Source organism: Mytilus californianus, unplaced genomic scaffold (genome assembly GCF_021869535.1).
Source record: "Mytilus californianus isolate M0D057914Y unplaced genomic scaffold, xbMytCali1.0.p SCAF_10, whole genome shotgun sequence".
Classification (NCBI taxonomy): Eukaryota; Metazoa; Mollusca; class Bivalvia; order Mytilida; family Mytilidae; genus Mytilus; species Mytilus californianus.
Window position 1 is genome coordinate 11,324,197 of NW_026262582.1, and position 20,112 is coordinate 11,344,308.

The following is a 20,112-nucleotide window of genomic DNA, read 5'->3' on the forward strand; positions in this document are numbered from 1 at the left end:
GGCCATCATGTCTGTGAAGTGTTCTGTTGACTGCTTGTGTATTTCATTTTTTCGCATTTTTTTTCTTCTTTTTACTCAGTGGTTAACAAATATTATTATGTAATATCAATGAAATAGAAGACTCTGCGATATATTATTGGCAAATACAGTAAAACAAGATATTAAACAAAATTACAATGTATTAATCACTTACACCTGAATGGATATAGTTAAACCTGACTACAAAATCAATTAGGATCAGAGGATTAGTAGATCGATTTCTTTATCTTCATTTACATAAAGTTAACGAAGTATTAAGTTGCTGCTGGTCATGATCATAGCTTTATAAGGTTCTAGTTATAACCAAATTTATGTTTACTATAGTCCATTTTTCAATAAATGAATATGTTTACTATTTCAGAATTATTTGTAACGGTAAACAACACATAGGTAGGAGGAGGGGCCATTGGGGTGTTCATTTCCCAAATCCCGCTTACTTGTTTGTAATATTTTCCCACTTCCCACCTTTTCCCCCTTCTTTTTCCCAGATCACCGCTTTTCCCCCTTCTTTTTCCCAGATCACCCCTTTTCCCCCCTTCTTTTTCCCAGATCTACCCCCTTTTCCCCCCTTCTTTATCCCAGATCTACCCCCTTTTTCCCCCCTTCTTTTTCCCAGATCTACCCCCTTTTTCCCCCTTCTTTATCCCAGATCACCCCTTTTTTACCCCTTATATTCCACATCCCCACAGTTTTGTTTTCCCTCTATATACCACAACCCAAAAACGTGTTATAATAATTTTTACTTCGTAAGTAGATCACACCATGACAATTGGTAACAGTTAACGTACATAAAAATGCTCTTATCATCAGGTTTGTATAGACACAGAACAGGTTTATTCTACCAAGCAGTTTTTTTTTCACTAAGCAGAAATTGTAATGGACTCTTATTTATGTAATCATATGATTATTTATAAAAAGACTCATACGAATATGCATCTAAATACATAATTACTTTTTAATTCTACTTCAGTAGGTTGCAACTAAAATTTAGCACATGATTGTCAATATTTTTATCTGCACTTGTTATACCGAAGTTTCACAGTGATTACCTAAAATATTGTGCATTTAAGTTTCTTATCCTCAATTTTACATTGCAAGAACTTTCATGGGAACGATATTCATCTGAAATAAAGATTGAGCCCCTTCTTAATTGAGTAGGCAATTCAAACAATGATTATAAAAATAAGAAGGTGTGGTATGATTGCCAATGAGACAACTCTCCACCAGAGACCAAATGACATAGATATCAACAACTATATATCACCGTATGGCCTTCAACAATGAGCAGAACCCATACCCAATGTTCTTTGAAACAGTTTGTTTAGCATTAATTGCTTGTAAGAACAGGATTTACGTAAATAGTTCTTTAGAAAAAAAATCACTTGACGTTGTCGCAAAAAACCAAAAAACTCAAATTTAACTCTGTGCGTTTGGTTTATTGCTCTGATATTTTCAGAAGGGATTAATGACTTTATATAGAAGTTTAAACACGAATTAAAAATCACATTTAAAATCATCTGTATATACGTCAGAGACAAATATAATGATTTTGTTAAGATCTTGATGTTTTTCCCTTTAAAGTAGGACATTTGGTGTTGAGGGCAGATATTTGAGGTCTCTGTAAAATTTATTCACAATTTTTTCTTGATTTGAGGCAATTTAGAGATTGGCAGATTGACTGTATTGCCATATACTTTTAACTTTTTAAAACAGTATGTGGATCTCTATTAAAATGTATTTCTGATGTTTCCTTCTTTTTTGTGTTGTTGGGTTGCCGTCTCCATAATATTCTTGGTATGGTAAAGCTAGTAAAGCTCTTTTGGCGTTTTAACATTTTTTTGTAATCAGACTTCCTAGCACCTACAATATATTTTCAAATTAATGGCAAGCGTTCAGACTAGATTTTTTCCTTAAATGCATCACTATTTAAGAATGCTTCGTTTCGATGCATACAAATCAACACCGTTCCATCCGGAAACACTCAAAATAACGTCTGTCGTCTTTGTGACTCAAACGACATTGGTGACGAGTACCGTTACATTATGAATTGCAAAATAATTGAGTTAAACATGGTCAAACCCTAATATCAAACATTTGATCAACTATTCAACTTGTCAAATGCGGTAATATATCATTGTATTTTTTTACACATACATGTAATAATTGATGATTAAATGATTATTGCTTAACGTCCAGTGGCAAATATTTCATGCACGTTCAAGACGACATGTAATAATTGAACCTTACAGTTATGTTTAGAGTTGGTTTCTATAACTATGTAACTGTAGTTTTATGAGAAATAAAGTCATTCATTCATACATTTCTCATGTTTTTAATTTACAAGTTGAGAAATATGGATGTCTAACTTAATAATGTTTCATGTCAATCAAAAACGGAAATTTAATTAGTTTCTAGCAAGTGTGACATTCTAATCAACTATGAGTGTCAACACATCGCATATAGAAGATATCTGCAATTCAATTATTATATATAATAGTCTACTGCAATTCAATTATTATATATAATAATCTAAAGTCTCCTTAGACAATCATCGTGTTTGCAAAATTTCTGTGCCAACGAATTAAATTGTTTTGGCAATATTATCTGATGGCGGCGAAATTCATTGCATTGTAACCCGTCATTAGTTTTTTATTACAGGAACAATTCTATGCAAATATGGATAAAAGGCGGTTTCAGGTAAAAGTTAATATGACAGTCACCCAACAACATAAAATAAAAGTTCCATAGGTCAACCAACTTTAACAATAAACATGAATTGTCAATTTTACAATCGTCCCGAGTTTAGCAAAGTTGTGAATCAATTTAACAAAGGCTGCCAAAGGTCTAAAATCAACACATCCTTCCTGAAGACAACCACTGCTATAATCTGTCATCTGTTAACGAATGTCTGCCAGTCAAGGCACACCTCCATATAAGGAGGAAAGTAGTTCCACCACCGAGATTCGTCCACCACTATATACACATTTCGATTAATGGTTAACAATAGTTCGTACATCAGGTTATGTTGTTTAATATATATTTACGCCACGACAGTGTTAAAATATGTCAAATGCAATTAAAATGGTAAAACTTAATTTTAAAAATAAATTAATAATAAAGACAAAAAGTAAAATTATATTTTCTAACACTGTTAAAATAGATTTATGCAATCATTAAAAATTGAAAGGACTTTAAAGCTACTAAAAGAGGGAGATCCATGTGTACCCCCATATATATATATATGTACGTTGATAATGATCGTTCGTTAAAATATTCATTGAAAATTGAAATGTGACAAGTGTGTTCTCTCAGCTTCCCGACTACGTACATTACTGACATTACTATATTGTCATGGATAAATAATAATTGTTCTCATTCAGTTCTTTTGATTCTTAGAGATAACGCAGATTTCTTATAGGAAATATATCTTATCTAGAACAATATAACATTTGGCACCCCCCTCCCCCCCAAAAAAAAATGTTCAAAACAAAATAAAGATAAAATGATCACGGCATTTGTCCACGAGTTAAAAATTCATCAGTGATTACATTTAGACAAATCTAATGATGAATCGAATCAAATAAATATATACAAATTCCCATGTTATTTCTGTTTTACACAAATAAATCCCGAATAAATCGTTATCAAAACCACTATTCTTACAAACAAATTCTCAAATCAATCATCTAGTCAATACAAATCTGCTCTGGTTTCTTATCTTACCACAGAAATATAGTATAAACATATCGTGCAAAACATAAGCCACCTCGCTTCGTTAACTAATCACGGCTAAATTATGTACAGAATCGTCATTCTTACTAGAAAATTCTTTTATAATATTGAACTGTGTGTTTCAACCATTAGACATTTTGGAAATTTAGTTTCGGGAACTAAAATTCCATCATTTTCGTTAAATCAATATTTATATTTTTATTTTTTAACTATTTTGCTGCAACAGAAAATAAAATGCATATTCTACTTATAACCTAATGATCCTTTGTTGTCACAAAAGTGCCCAAATGCCCTGCTATAAAATGCTAGAGGGGGTGGCCGGTCCTATACCTCGTGTAGAGGGGGTGGCCGGTCCTATACCTCGTGTAAAGGGGGTGGCCGGTCCTATACCTCGTGTAGAGGGGGTGGCCGGTCCTATACCTCGTGTAGAGGGGGTGGCCGGTCCTATACCTCGTGTAGAGGGGGTGGCCGGTCCTATACCTCGTGTAGAGAGGGTGGCCGGACCTATACCTCGTGTAGAGGGAGTGGCCGGTCCTATACCTCGTGGATTCCAATTCACTAAGTTGAAACATATACAGGAAAACATATTGAATTTTACTGTTTAATTCTTTAATGTATTTGTTTATGTTTAGTTTATATATTATAGATTTGATTTTTGATTTGATTTTTGGTGTTTTAACGCCACTTTTAAGCACCGCTTTTGGGCTATTTCGTTGCGGCCAGTTTTTATTGGTGGAGGAAGCCGGAGCGCCCGGAGAAAACCACCGACCTTCGATAGGAAAACTGACAATCCTAGTCAATTAAGATTGGAGTCGAGTGAACCCGCACGAGCGGGGTTCGAACTCACAACCTCAGTGTTGACTGGCTAGTGATTACAGTAGTAACTACTTAGACCACTCGGCCACCGAGGCCCCTATATATTATAGAATTAACATGATACTGAGGGCGTATTATAACTGCCTTAATCAAATTTCGGCTATTTTGTCTAACTCCCTTTGTTTTTAAAACTTTCAAACATTTCATATATTTGGCTGTTCCCGAACTATTGGCCTTGACAGTATATTACTAGTTGACGTTTATTTGAGAAACACACTTGATAGCGTATACGGATACAGTCAAACCTGTATAAAAAGGTCACCCTTGGAAGAGTTGACCTTTTATTTGTGGTTCAAAATGCATAGGTTCTACTACAGCGGGAGGAGAAGTGATCTGCCAAGACAGGTTTTACTACAGCGGGAGGAGAAGTGATCTGTCAAGACAGGTTTTCGTTGAAAATAGGTGACCTTTATAGCAGGTTTGACTGTATATTACTAAGCAACTATGACGAAAACATTTAATCATTTGTATATTATACATGCTATGTAAACAAACACAGATGCAAATATGTACGCACTGAAAGTAATAAATGGTCCAAGCAATGTTCTGTCAAGTTTTGAAGCTCTCAAGTGATAAATATAATACACTAAAGAGTAAAGAACTGTTACAGTATCTCCTCATAAAGGCACAGGTTCTAAATCCTTTCAAATTCGTTTCTGGTCCTACATGTATCTGACATTTAACACTTTTTTCATGTTTTAATAAGTCTTTTCCAGAATTGACTACGAACCATTATATATTCAAATTGAGATGATTATATATATTCATATTTATATATGATTATCAACATTTGATTATTGTCAATTATCTAAATCATTGTAATAAATTACTTTGCTCTTCATGGGAATAAAAGTATCTTATCTTATTCAAACCAAATTTCCATCCTTTGGAATAGAACAAAACAAACATACCTATTATACTTAAAGCATGATACAATTATCGTAGTGAATATGCATGAAATATTTGCCACTGGACTTTAAGCAAATAATCCATCATAGTACAAAAACCTTATTTATGATAGAAATTTGGTACACGTAACCAAAGTTGAAGTAGTGCACGTGAAACAATAATTATTAGCTATCAACTTGATTGTGTTTATTAGTCAGCAAACAAATGATTTAGTTATTTTATACGTTAAGATTCATTAAACAGCTTAATAATGCTAAAGAAATAAATAATGACATGCTTTCCCAAAACTTCTCCCCCCTTCAACCCCTCCCCCTTACCTGTTCACCATCTGGTGATTCAGCTTTAGATTTCTTTTCCATTTCCTATATCCTAAAACTATCTCACTGTCTATACATTGTCCTCAAACTATCCAGCTTAAATTATTGGCTATAAAATCAATCTCGATGAAAAATCATCGCATTAATCCGGAAAAAATCATTGTGTAATCCGGCATAGGTTTTGTGTTATTTTTTCACTTAGTATTATCTGCACACTAAATAATCTTATAAGATTACTAATTAATTGATGAGGTTAACTAATATTCCGGCGAATTAAGATATCATGCACACGTGCGTCGGTGGAATAGTTATAGCAAATTGATTATTACAGCGTAGACAATCATTAGGACTAGTTGTAGTATGTGTATCACTGTCCCGAGTTTATCTAGTTTGTCGCTGCAAAATTACTGCTACAGATGTGTGTGTAATATATGTGATGTTCTCCAAATTTCTCTATTGCGAGATATACGCAATTTAAACCAGAAAAGACATAAACAATCTATTATCGCTAACGAGTAGCTACAAAGCTTAGGCTGATAGTTTAGCATAAAGAAGAATTAAAATGTATTTTCGTTGGATAAAGCTAAAACTATATATCTATTTTTACCACAATGTACGTAGATGGTAAGATTAATGTTCTGGATTAAATTGAAGAATAAATGGGATTTTTCATGGCACATATATCTCATACTTTATATATTTTTTTTCAGAGCGATCATGTAAGTAACCAAACGAATTGTTCTGAGTAGCCATTGGGTATAAATAAATCCAATTTAGAGTAGATAAAACAGCATTCGTTTCCAGTATGGTTCAATCAACAATGTGTTCTGCCGATACTGACAGGTTAATGTTTGACTTTTATAAAATGTTCAAATGTTGAAATATGTATATGTTACAAATTTTTAATGCGAATTGCTATAAATATATATTTCCATTCTCAATTTTATAAAGTATAAATGAACATTTTTGGAATAACAATCAATGCATTAACCACACACTTTAGTCTAATGAACAAAATGTTATCATTAACAAAGAACTAACAAAAGTACTTAATACTTGATAGCAATTGCGCATGATATATAACTTACAAACTTCTGACTTGTAAATAGGCGGATCTCAAACAGTAAGGTTTTAAAGGGGGGTTCATAAAATGACCAACAGATGGCATGGTGAATCTAAATATTTACATTTTATAAATATACTCATAGGTTTGGCAGGCACACAAAGAATGTGACGGGGTAAAACAGGGTTGTGATTTCTCAATCTTCCCTTAAACTTGGATAGTGGTAAAAATATAAACTAACCTTGAGCACAACATAAGACAAAAACGTTAAAAACAGTAGGAAAAGGCTTGAATTTTCAGATCGTTATACTAAGCACAAAATCAATTGAGAAACTGGACACATAATATGATCGCCGATACTGGAGCTCATTACATTTCCTATGTTTTATTATCAATTTGTTAAATATAATTATTTCAGTTTAGCTTAAGGTTCTGTTTAAATCGGAAATCCAATTCAGAAATTCTTGTTTCACACGAGTTAGATTTTTTTCAACAATTAACTTCTATTTGTGATTAGTTATAGTTAAACAAAATATTTGTCCTAATTGAGATTTACTTAAGAATGGAATGCTTCTTTTTGTAAATTTATTGGGAAGTAAAATCGTTGACCGAAGTACATTTTGTATGAAGCGCGGAAACGCTTCATTCTAAAAATGTACGCACGGTCAACGCTTTTACATCCCTACAAAATTACTAAAGGAAGCATTCAATACTTATAATTACATTTTTTTACTAGGATCATTTAAACACGATTTCTATCAAGTTTTTCTTTTGTTTACCTGTGCACTTTATTGTGGAAGCTCGTGTCATCAAGAATGTTACATTTCATTTTAAAATGAAGGTTAATTAATTTCAGAATGACGCGAGATTGCTGTTAGCCAATCAAAATAACGTATGATAATGAAACATACATGTAATGTAATTATATGCATGCATTTCCTCATATATGATCGAAATAGTTTGTGTAGTGAAACCTCTAACAAAGTTCAACTCAGCCACCAGCATGGACTAAGGTTCCTTAATTGCATAGAATATTGTGAGACATATTTAACATGTATAAAGCTTGCTTGAGTGTTAATTAAAAAAGGGTGATGCGTTAAAAAATTCCAAGAAAAGCATTTTTACTTTCACAAATTAGTCGTCATATGGACACATGTATGGTAGCAGAAGATATAAGACGTTGCTTAGCAACAACGTCCTAATTTGATATGGTTAAAAGACAGATTTAGAAGAATTTGACAGCATATCGATTGGCCTGTAGTTGTAACGGCATTTTCATTCAGCAACGTCAATCAATATTGATAAGAAATACACTCAGTTTAAAAATACCCTAAATATAATAAATCACAATCGGAAGACAATAATAGATATGCGATCCGTACTAGACGGAGGGGAAATGAGCTTTTGTATACAACAAATACACCATGTCGAAAAACGCTTTTGTATACAACAAATGCACCATGTTGAAAAACATATTATCTTTTTGTATGAGCGTTAGGAACGAAAAAATAGAGACCCGTCGACTTCCGGTTATATCTGTGTCTCTTTTTTCCAGAGTCGAGTGTTGATTAATTATTTTCCTAAATTAATGCTCTTATGCACATTTATGATTATTGTTTTGTTCTGGTTGAATATACTACATAGAAGCTTTGACATGTATCAAAAAATGCAATAAAAAGTTTTGGCAAACCATTTAAATTAGCTTCGATTCTTCTGTTAGTTCTCATTCTGTCAACACTGATATAATATAATTATGCTCTGATAATGATAAAAAAGCATGATCATTTCTTTTACGAATAATTAATCAAAACGCATTGATTGAAAGTGGTTTTTTTTCCTATTTACTATTATGTTTTTGCATTTATAATCTCTGTGCTTTTACTTTGGAAACCTAAACTATTACAACTTAGTACTCCCCAAAAACAATATGGAATCATCAATGCATATACATATAGAGCAGAAGATTTGGTTTGATTGCCAAAGAGACAGTTATCCACCAAAGACCAAATGACGTAGATATAAACACTATATAGAACACCGTATACAGTCTTCAAAAAAAAGCAAAACCCATATCGTATAGTAAGCTATAAAAGGTCCCGACATGACAAAATGTAAAACTATCAAAACGAGAAAACCAACGACCTGATTTACACAAATAAACGAAAAACATATATGATAGACAGCATGAACGACATATACGCATGCAGTTCGTATAAACGAAAGTTTAGCCGTCAAGTTTATCCAACAGTATGCATCATTAAAATCTACAGTTACTGTAACTCCTGTCATTGCGTTACATTAAATAACATATTTTCGTATGCGATTTATTTACAAGATTTTCGAGAAAAAGCGGTCCAGGAGATATAAAACACTTACAGGGAATAATATACAATTATAGCCTTTGTATGAGGTCGATATGTCAACGTGTATTTGTTCCGCCTAACAGAAGTTACCCTGGAAACTTTGTTATAAACAATGTCATAATATCTGTTCCTGTTGGAACAAATATTCTATACCCTTTATTCCGTAAGGAACAAATACTATAATATTTGTTCCAATGGAAACAATATTACAGAATATTTCTTCCACTTGGAACTTATATTATGAAGAAACTTCTATTCAGTGACATACGAGGTTATATTGACTTAAGAGAAGCATACTGACTGAGGACGAAGTCCGAGGCCGACATGCTTCTCTAGGTCGATATAACATTGTATTGACCTCAACCAAAGGCCACAATTGTTATATTATTAATCAACAAATATTGCATGAACAATGTAAAATTGGGGATTTCTAGAATATAAATTGGCTGTTTTTTAACTTACGAAAAGCTAAACACAACAGTTGGCGTGTAAAATGAGTAAATTCAAATGTACATGTGATAAGGTCTTAACGAATCACAAATCCTTAAAAATATTCGATTAATGATATTAGCCTATATCCCTTGTGTGGATCCCGAATAACATGAATATCAACAAATTTAGAAAATAGCAAAAACGTATCCCCCTCGATGTTCACTAGAAAGAACTCAACAACAAAAAAACTTGTTTATTCCCATTAATCGCCACACAGCCAAGCTGGAATCACAAGTAAACTTAGACACACAATTCTTTGAATATAATTAACTGCAATAGACCTTTTTCATATTACTGACTTTTGACTCCGGAGTTATATTTTTTAACAGGTTACCTACTCTGTGGTAAGACATCCTGGTACTCAGTCAAGTAAGAGCAAAGTAAAAAAAAAAAAAAGCTTTTAACCGATACAATTTATGGGGAAAATTAACTGCTTTATATTTTCTTTATACGATAAAATCATCAGAAAACAGAAAACTTTCTCCTCAAATTGCTCGCATTATGTGTTTGATTTTTCTTCTTTTGGTTGCTCTTACTTGATCGAGTACCAGGATGTCTAACCACAGAAAAGGTAACCTGTCGAAAAATTGTATAATCCGGAGTCAAAAGTCGGTAATATGAAAATAGTCTATGAAAACCAAATGAAGAATAAGATACTTTTAGATCCAAAATTTGCAAGAGTAAAACCAGGCTTGTTGAAATTTCAAGCATTCATTTTGAACCTCCCATCTGAAACTGATCATTGAGCGATTACCTAATCAATGTTGGAAGTTTCCATTTGCCATTGCATTTTTCTCTCTACATTATAAAGTAAAGCAAAATCAATTATAACGATAACATTACGATGCTACCATCAAACATCATTACATTCCGCGGGAGTTCGACAATAGTTAACTGCACGAAGCAGAATGATAGGAACGTTTTATGCCATTGAACAAAGAAATGCAATTATCATCGATTTTATAAAGTACGCTAACAAAATATTGATTATCCCCAGTAAAACATGTTATTACATTTGCATGGCAAAAACAAATTGTCAGCTTAATTATCATCAAAACAAAATTCCAACCAGACGACTTTTACGTGCAATTTATTCTAATTAAGGGTTTGGACTATTACCAAAAAATGAAAATTAAGACACCATGCATTGCTAAATTGTGTTCTGTTTATTTTGTTGGTAACCCGTCCACTAGTAATACGGGACCGCTACTACATTTGTATATCTATTTCTTCAGTCATGTGTCAATACTGAATAAGATATTTTCAATACTAGTATACTCAAGATTAACGAGTATGCTCTGTCGATACTATACTCGAAACAACTTACGGCAGACTAAAATACAGAATTGGCAGACATGCACCATTTTAATGTAATCTTTATGTAATATTTTTTCATTGGCCGGTCTCAGGTCACGTAGCAAGTAAAACTGCATTTGCGACCGTCACATCGCAATTGACAGCGGCAACTTTAACTATACAGTACTGTTATTCCTTAATCCAAGGCCTTAAACATTACGCAACTTTCATTGTGAAATCATACTTTTATAGATCACGTTCTTTAGTAACATTATATAAATAACACATAGCTTAGAGGGTGATAGAGCAGATTGTTACCCCGAGAAAACATTGTCAACTGAGGCGAAGCCAAGGTTGACAATGCCTTTTCGAGAGGTAATAATCTGCTCTATCACCCTCTAAGATATGTGTTATTTAATGTATTATACTGAATGTTCTGTCATTACTGTCTATTAAATTTTAAATTCAAAGTAATAAACTATGTCGTCTTGTACATAACAATCATCCGTATTTATTAAAGCGCACACTTGAGCAAGCGTCTCTGTGAAGGGTAATAGAGTAAATTGTCTCCCTCGTATTAACCAATCAAAATCTGGCATTTTGACATGAAGAATAATAAAACTGAACGACCCTCTTTATCATTATAGAATAATTACTTTGCATAGATTTTTGATAAGATTCCGTAATTTTGATTGGAAAACAACAGTTGCGTCGATTCCAAAATTATATTTTACTTCCTAATGAAATGAAACATTTATGACTGCACGTGCTTTCCATGACAACGTTACGTTGAAGAATGCATAGGAACACAAACGAAAAGGTAATTTCATGGTTACAGAAAAAACACATAATTATAAGTATTTCGTGCCGCTTTTTTTATTTCAAAGGATCGTAAAAGCATTGAACGTGCGCACAAATTTGCTTCAGTCAACGCTTTTACATCCCAATGAAATAAAAAGAGAAAAGCATTTAAATCTTAGATAAAAGGATTTTTTATTTGCAGATGTGTGATAAATGTTCCTGATTTCGAAATGAAAAAGTAGGTAATGATTAATACCTGACTTTTCGTACTAAAAATTATCTTTTTCAATATCAGTGAATAGAAACGTTTTGAAGACGCGGAGGAATGTTTAATTTTTTTTGGCAAGTCATTCGTTTATAGAATAACCATTATCCGGTACGGGCGAGAAAGCTAAAATAGAAACAAAAAAGAAACGATGGCGAGCATAAAAATCGAAAACTGACTAGACTTAATAGCAAAAACTGTCTTACTAATCAACGTATTTTATAGGAGTAACAAGACGGTTGTAACAGGAACAGGATCTGCTTACCCTTCACGAGCACCTGTGATCACTCCCAGTTTTTGGTGAGGTTCTAGTTGTTCAGTCTTTAGTTTTCTATGCTGTGTTTTGGTGAGGTTCTAGTTGCTCAGTCTTTAGTTTTCTATGCTGTGTTTTGTAGACTGTTGTTTGTCTTTTCGTCGTTTTTCGTTTTTTTTTTTTTTTTCATTGCGTTGTCAGTTTGTTTTCGACTTACGAGTTGGAATATTCCTTTGGGATCTTTCGCCTCTCTTTATTAAAAGTTCAGTCTTACCAGGGTGAGTTGTAACAGTTTTTTTATTACAATTACATAATGTTTAAACTGGCAATTTGTTACGGGGCGGTTGGAACCATAGTCTACCTCATAAATGTAGTCCATTATCAACAGTACCGTTCAGTAGGAAGTAAAAACACGTATGACCGTTCTCATTCCCAAAGTAATGTGCAGTGAAGAAAGAGAGATAAGTCAAATGATATTAGTAATGTGCAGTGTAGAAAGGGAGATAAGTCAAATGTTATTTAGAAAGCTTTACCATAAAAAACGTTAAAAGAGTTTTTATTTTCTAATATGATTTTTTTTTTATACAATTTATTTGTTGGATTTAATGGGAAGTATTTCACAAAGTATCATGAAAATTAATTTTGAATTTTTCCTTCAGAATAAAAACAAAAGCAAAAGCAAATCAATTTTCTTTAGGAAATTAAGATATTAAATTCAATTGAAATTGGTATTGATTTTAATATTGAAGTAGGACTGCTGCGAGTAATTGAGATTTATCATTTCAACTTAAATAACAATTTTCCACTCATATAACAGATCTACATTTGTCAATTATTTAGATAAAAAACTAGATATAGATCTCCTACATAAATATATTATTAGAATGACAGAAACGACATTTTGTATACTGTTTTCTGTATCTATATCTGTGATTTGTTTTGACCCTTTAAAATAAATATGTTTAATTAATCAGTATTTGGATTTTCAAATGAAAAATACTTATAAATGCCATTAAATACTATAATACTCTTAATTTCGACAGCTTGTATAAATATTATAAAGATGTCATTTATAAAGCTAAACTTTTGAACGCCAGATGTTGTCACTTGTTGATGTCAATTTAACATACGGGGTCTTTCTTACCTGATCCTTCATTTTCGCAGGATTACTTCACGTGCAAAATCCCACAAGATCAGCCATTACAGTTATTCCTATCAATTATTACTTATGAATAACACTGATTGTTTTTATAATTAATTCCAGAAAAGCATATGGAAAATAACAAATCACCTCTCGGCCATTATTGTTAAAGTGACAAGCGATCAATACGCAAAGCAGACGACACACATAGCCTGTCAAACACTGACATCGATTTTTCTAAATATTTCCTCTATTTGCATAATTCTCTTTTATTTCGCATTTTTATACTAAAAACAACACTCTTATAGTTGGAGAATCTTATGCAATGTTTTGTACAATAGACAAATTCAGAATTAGGATAATAATATAATCGCCGAAGTAGATATTGCTTGTAGATAAGATTTATGTAACACCAAAAAAGGCATTATGAATATGTCCCGTATACTTAGTACACTATTACTGACTATCGGTACTGCAGAAGCAACTGGCAACACAGGCCGAAATATGCTATATACACGATGGCAATATCCATCGTATTGCAATGGCAATCGGAAGGTAGACAAAAATCTGCTGTATACGCTAGTAAAAACAAGTGTTTTGAATAGCAAGGGGTAATACAGATCCTATTGAGCTGTCGTAATGATAGTCGGTAATAAGGTGTAACATACAGTACCTTCTATAATATGTGTCGAAATAGTCTTATCCTCGTACCAAGTACTGGGTAAAATATAATAAGGACATTCGTTCAATTCAAATATCAACATTTAATTCCTTTGTGTAGTATCATTCTATTCTTATTTTCCTCGCAAAAGTACAGAACAAAACCGATATCATGTGTACAAAATATCAACACTTCCCTTTTGTGCTGTGAACGTGGGTTCAAATAATATAGAATTTGCTTTCTGTGCATGATTGGGAATACAGTCTTTACTACAAATGAATCAGATGTACATGAAGTTCTGCTGTGCTTTTCAATACTGAGTCATGATAAAATCATGCAATTTATATCAAACAACTATCATGGTTATTTAATAAATACCAAACTATATATATTGGGCTTCATTTAAAAGTCATTACATATGCACACCTGTTCTGAAACAGAAGATGCTGTGTTACAATTCGCACTGTAACATATGTAGACCCGTTCTGTATCAGTCGGTACGTTACAATTCGCACCCATTACATATGTAGACCCGTTCTGTAGCAAAGAGTTCAATGTTACAATTCGCACCCATTGCATATGAAGACTCGTTCCGTATCAGTGGGTGATGTGTTACAATTCGCACCCATTACATATGTAGACCCGTTTTGTATCAGTGGGTGCAATTTCATGTCACATTTCGCGCACGTTCACTCGTCACATGTTAAAATATCAGACAAGATAGGGGTTCTATTTCTTAAACTATATGCATTGTGGAGTTCTTCTCTTTGGGTTGCTGTCTTATTGAAATAGATCACACGTCTCACGATTATATTTTGATTGATTTATTGCTTTCCTTTATTATACTAAAGATTAACATCTTCATAATAAGGCCAGGGTTGTCGAGTTTTTGTTAACGCATATCGGTAGGTTTTTAATGGTATGAGTTATAAAATAAACACAAATAATAATTTCAGAAAACCTTTGAAAAACATAATGCCAGATATTTAAGGGTACATTTAGATTTAACTCGTTTACATAAATCTCGTAAATTATTATTTGGCTGAAAACACAAAACACTCTTTTCGTGGTGTAGTGTAATTTGCAAAAATAAATGGGTGTTTTTATTAATTTTTGTTTTATATTTTTTATTTTGTGTGTGTGTGTTTTCACCTGGCCGGCTGGTAAATTTGAAAATTCTGAAAATGTGACTAGACCAAAAAACAAATAAACACAACTATGGCCGAACACAAGTGCAAGTACAAACGATCATAAACATTAAAAACATAAAAAGCAAAAACATTTTTTTTTAACATTTGTTGTGGGATACATTTGTAATATTTCCCCACCTAAATTATACTACGTATTTGAAATTGAGTGCCAAAAAAAAATAGACAAAGAGCTGCGTAATGAGCGCATGATAAGCCCGTCGTTTTTTCAACGAATAAAATTCCACAACTCCTCAATGTCTTATCAGAACTAAATAAAAAAAAAACTTATGGGAGCTTATTCTAATAGATATAAACCAGGCCCAAAAGTTTTATTAAAATTGCTTAAAGTATTTTTGAGTTATAATCCGAAAACTGGAAAATCCCCCCTTTTTTATAAATAAAAACCAACAATTCGGAAACAGAAAATCTAAAATTTATAGAAAAAAATCAAAAGGGAGCTTACATATACAGATATAAACAATTCACCAAAGTTTCATGAAAATTGGTTAAAGCGTTTTTAGTTATTGTCCGACATGTTGACGACGGACGGACAACGGTATACCATAATACGTCCCGTAAACGGGTGTTTAAAAACTGAAGAACAAACCGTAAATATGGGGTTAGCCGTGTGTTTTATTTGACAAACTATGTACACCTTCATAACCTAGACATCAAAAACAATATTTTTATATAACCTAGTTAGCCGAGTGGTCTAGATCACAGGACTTAGTGCAGGCGGCACAAGTTTGCCAGATGTCACAAAAACATGGGTTCAAATCCGGCTGAGGGAAGAACTCAAATTTTCTACCGCATTTGCAGATCTACATATATAAATAAGAAGATGTGGTATGATTGCCACAAGAGACCAAATGACACAGACATTAACAACTATAGGTCACCGTACGGCCATAGTTTGTCTGAATTTAAGACGAAGTAAATGTAATTAGTACTGTCAGCCCTGTATATTTACCTAAGGTCTGTCGTAAAGTTATCACATACTTAGACATACATATGTGTATACATAACACTTCTACTTTTCACTTGTTCCGTTGATTGATAGCGTTAAATTTTGTCATTTTTTTTACCTCCCCTTTTTGAAATTGCCTTGGAGCTCGGGTATTTTTGTTATACCTTTTTTCCAAAAGTTGAACCCATAACAGTAGGTTTTCAAAATCTGAATCTTTTCCTTCCAGCCATGCTGTCAGGTGTATTTGATGTAAAAAAAAACTTACTTTGCTGGGGTTTGGTTTATCCATGGCCGCCGATGCTGTAGAGATATCAAATTTTTCACGCACCATCTTAACATATTTGTGAAGTTAATATACAGGATCTATTAACCACGGACAACGCCACGACTGTAAAATTTACTATAAGTGTCCTTGGGGGTTTATTTTTTTTTTTTTTACAAAATTGTCATTTTATAATGTTTACACATTAATATACATGTTATTGTAATTACACACACGTAAGAGAATGATGTGATTAATTATAGTTTTTGAAAATTCCAATAAATAAAAAAAAAATATGCATGTATGAACATTTATATAACTTTGTTTACTCCTATATTATTATACACATGTAGTGTTAACTATTTTTCTACTTTATACATGTAAAGGTGCGGTGTATATATATATTGAACAATCCGATACAACGTATGCATGCATGAATTATTTATAGATAACTATATATTTTACCATTTACTGAGTAATTATAATCATATTATTTCTATATAATGTACACTACCATGTCATTTAATATAACTGGATATCCTGTAAGTATCATATTTTTTACTTATGATAAAATTGGGAATGGAAATGGGGAATGTGTCAAAGAGATAACAACCCGACCAAAGAGCAGAAAACAGCCGAAGGCCACAAATGGGTCCTCAACACAGCGAGAAAATCCCCCACCCGGAGGCGCGGGCTTCAGCTGGCCCCTAAAAAAATGTGTACTAGTTCAGAGAAAATGGACGTCACACTAAACTCCGAAACATATAGATGAACCAAAATTTAAAAAAACATACAAGACTAACAAAGGCAAAATGAATATTAAGTCAAATTTCTTAAATGATATCCTTCTAAATTATAGACTGAATATATCAGTTGGAATTAACTACAATATCGTGCCGTAAATTAGATATTTACCCCATCGGGCCACAGGAGACCACTTACTAACGCTTTCAAGGATGGGATATAACTATGATACAAGAGTGGTTATCTAGATGTAAACATTAAATAACAGAGGCGGATCTAGGAGTTTTGAAAGGGGGCGTAATAACGGAGCGATGCACGAGCGGAGCGATGCACGAAGATTTTTTTGGAAGATTTTATGCTAAAAAAAAATATTTTCCAATAAAAGGGGGGCTTATGCCATCTACGCACCCTGCTGGAACCGCCACTGAATAATGTATCTGTTTAAATAAACAATCTGGATGTTAATGTTTTACTAATGAAAGGTATCTTAATCCCGGCTGTCACTATCAAACTTAACCTGGTCAAAGATTTCTTTGACCAGGTAAACTTGGAGCACGTCATCGGTTGTCACTATCAAATTTTTTATCAGAAACTTAGTCATAGAAAAAAAAACTGTACTGTGATTGGATAGTTCCCGTCCAAGACTATCGAAATCGGTTGTCAATGTAAAAAAATCCTTCAAAGTATTTGAACAAGAAAACTCGTACATGAAAACTTTGTTAGTGACAACGGGCTTTATAGTGAAGGTCAGTTGTATAAACATTTACCGAAATATTTCATTCAAGTGTCAGAATAAACTCATCATAGACACCAGGCTTAAAAATAAATTACGCCAGACGCGCGTTTCGTCTACAAAAGAGTAACCAGCGACGCTCGAATCAAAAAAGATTAAATGGCCAAACAAAGTACGAAATTGCAGAGTATTCAGGACCTAAATTTTCGAAAGTACTGTATGATTACATTAGTTTTAATGGTAAGACTAATAGTTAAAAAAGTGTTAAAACCAACTCCTATTGACATTTACGGATAAATTGCACCAACAAAGCTCAATTCAACTCTTAGAACTGAAATCTTGTGGTTTATTTTCAGGAAAAAAATGTTTAAAAAAGTCACAGTCCTTTACAAAGATACATGTAACGTCTTAATTTGGCAATACTAATTTAGGATACATATCGCAAACACATTCATTATCACAATTAATACAATGCATATCTGTATATACTTGACTTTTGAAAATTTCCTTTACTCAAGACAAATATATAGGGTTGTAATATGAATTGCAGTATTTTGTACTTAGTATAATAAAACATATTTTTGAAAAGTACTATATTATTTATAACTTTTTTAAATTTTTTTTTTGCCACCAAATAATCCAAAAACTCGAATGAAAAAAAGAGAGTAAAATAACAAAAATACCGAACTCCAAGGAAAATTCAAAACGAAAATACCTTTTTCAAACGGCAAAATCAAATGCTCAAACACATCAAACGAACGACAAAAATAACTGCCATATTCCTGACTTGTTTAAGATCCTCTATCTAAATAACTCTAATTTTCAGTTTTGTTTTATATACAATATTCATAGTTAAAATCATTATTTTCTATTTTATGGTGTATATTATAATAATTTAATACTTTCTTCAGCAAATCGTGTGTACCATCCAAAAAAGTAATGAATAATAAATTTACCAATTCTATATTAACCGTGCTTCATATTGGTAAAAAAAACCCACCAAGCAACTCTATAATCTATTATTCAACAGCATTTCATATTAAAAGAGATCCCGTTTTACCACTCGCAGTTTTGTTTCTACTTCTATTTTTTTTACCATTCATTCTGAATATCTGCAAAACAACTTTTTACTTTTATTCGCTTAATTCATTTCATACTCTCCCCTTAAACTTGACAATGTTGCACTCCTCCATCGCTAAAATCACTTCATATCCCCCTTAAACATGACAATTTTGCACTCCTCCTTCACCTAAACAACATTTATACACAACTTTCCAATTTCTACTTCCCTTTACCCAAATCTTACCTCATTGTCGCCATCTAGTCCCTTTCCATTTTCTTCCATCCTTAGCAGACGATATTCATGCCTGTATTGAATATTTGTTTGTTTATGTCCTTTATTTTTCATTTGTTCTGCAACTTTTTATTCAAAATCAATAAATCCATAAAACATAACATAACATGCACATTTTTACTTATCGTAAAGTAATTGAGTCTTTTGTAACGCCGATTTTGATCAATGACTTATGTGGCTTAATAGCAGGTGTTCAAAACTATCACATGTTAGCTGGTCTATATCACCGATGCATCGAAACAAAGATATAATCAAAGCTGATTTGTTAAAATTAATTACATCTCCTTTAATTATTTGACCATTACATGTATTTAATCAATCCCTGAAGTGTAAAATCGGGTTTTACGTAGGGAAAAATCTCGTTATTCATGAAAGAAATCAATCCGATTTCACAAGTTTAAGATTTTAAGAACATCAATCATTCATTTCTAAATGATAAAACAATGCATTCACGAATCTTGAAGTAAACACTGAAGCACTAAATTTTCCATATTACAAGAATGTCATTTTTTTTAAAATTCGATCATATTAACATGCAAAAAAGTATAATTGATTCTATTTTAATGAACAAAACTTTATATTTAACAAACCAATTCTGGTATAATGATAAAGAGCAATCTTACGTTAATTCTAGCCCCGTCTTTCTGCACGCCG

The 20,112-nt window shown here is 32.5% G+C and overlaps 1 protein-coding gene across 6 annotated transcripts in view; it reads right to left on the bottom strand.

Moving 5' to 3' along the window:
- Positions 1-20,112, bottom strand: part of LOC127717606 (prolyl endopeptidase FAP-like) — a 229,779-nt gene that overhangs the window by 66,951 nt on the left and 142,716 nt on the right. Inside the window, exon 1 of one of the 6 annotated variants that reach the window (XM_052223318.1) lies at positions 19,411-19,505. The exons of 2 other annotated variants lie outside the window; for them this stretch is intronic. In XM_052223318.1, the coding sequence (XP_052079278.1) occupies positions 19,411-19,449 (39 nt within the window). In that variant the 5' untranslated portion in view covers positions 19,450-19,505. Of the gene's footprint in view, positions 1-5,873; positions 6,548-13,550; positions 14,003-16,630; positions 16,777-19,410; positions 19,506-20,112 lie in introns of those variants that run through there. 3 more of the 6 variants (XM_052223322.1, XM_052223325.1, XM_052223324.1) reach the window with 3 other exon arrangements.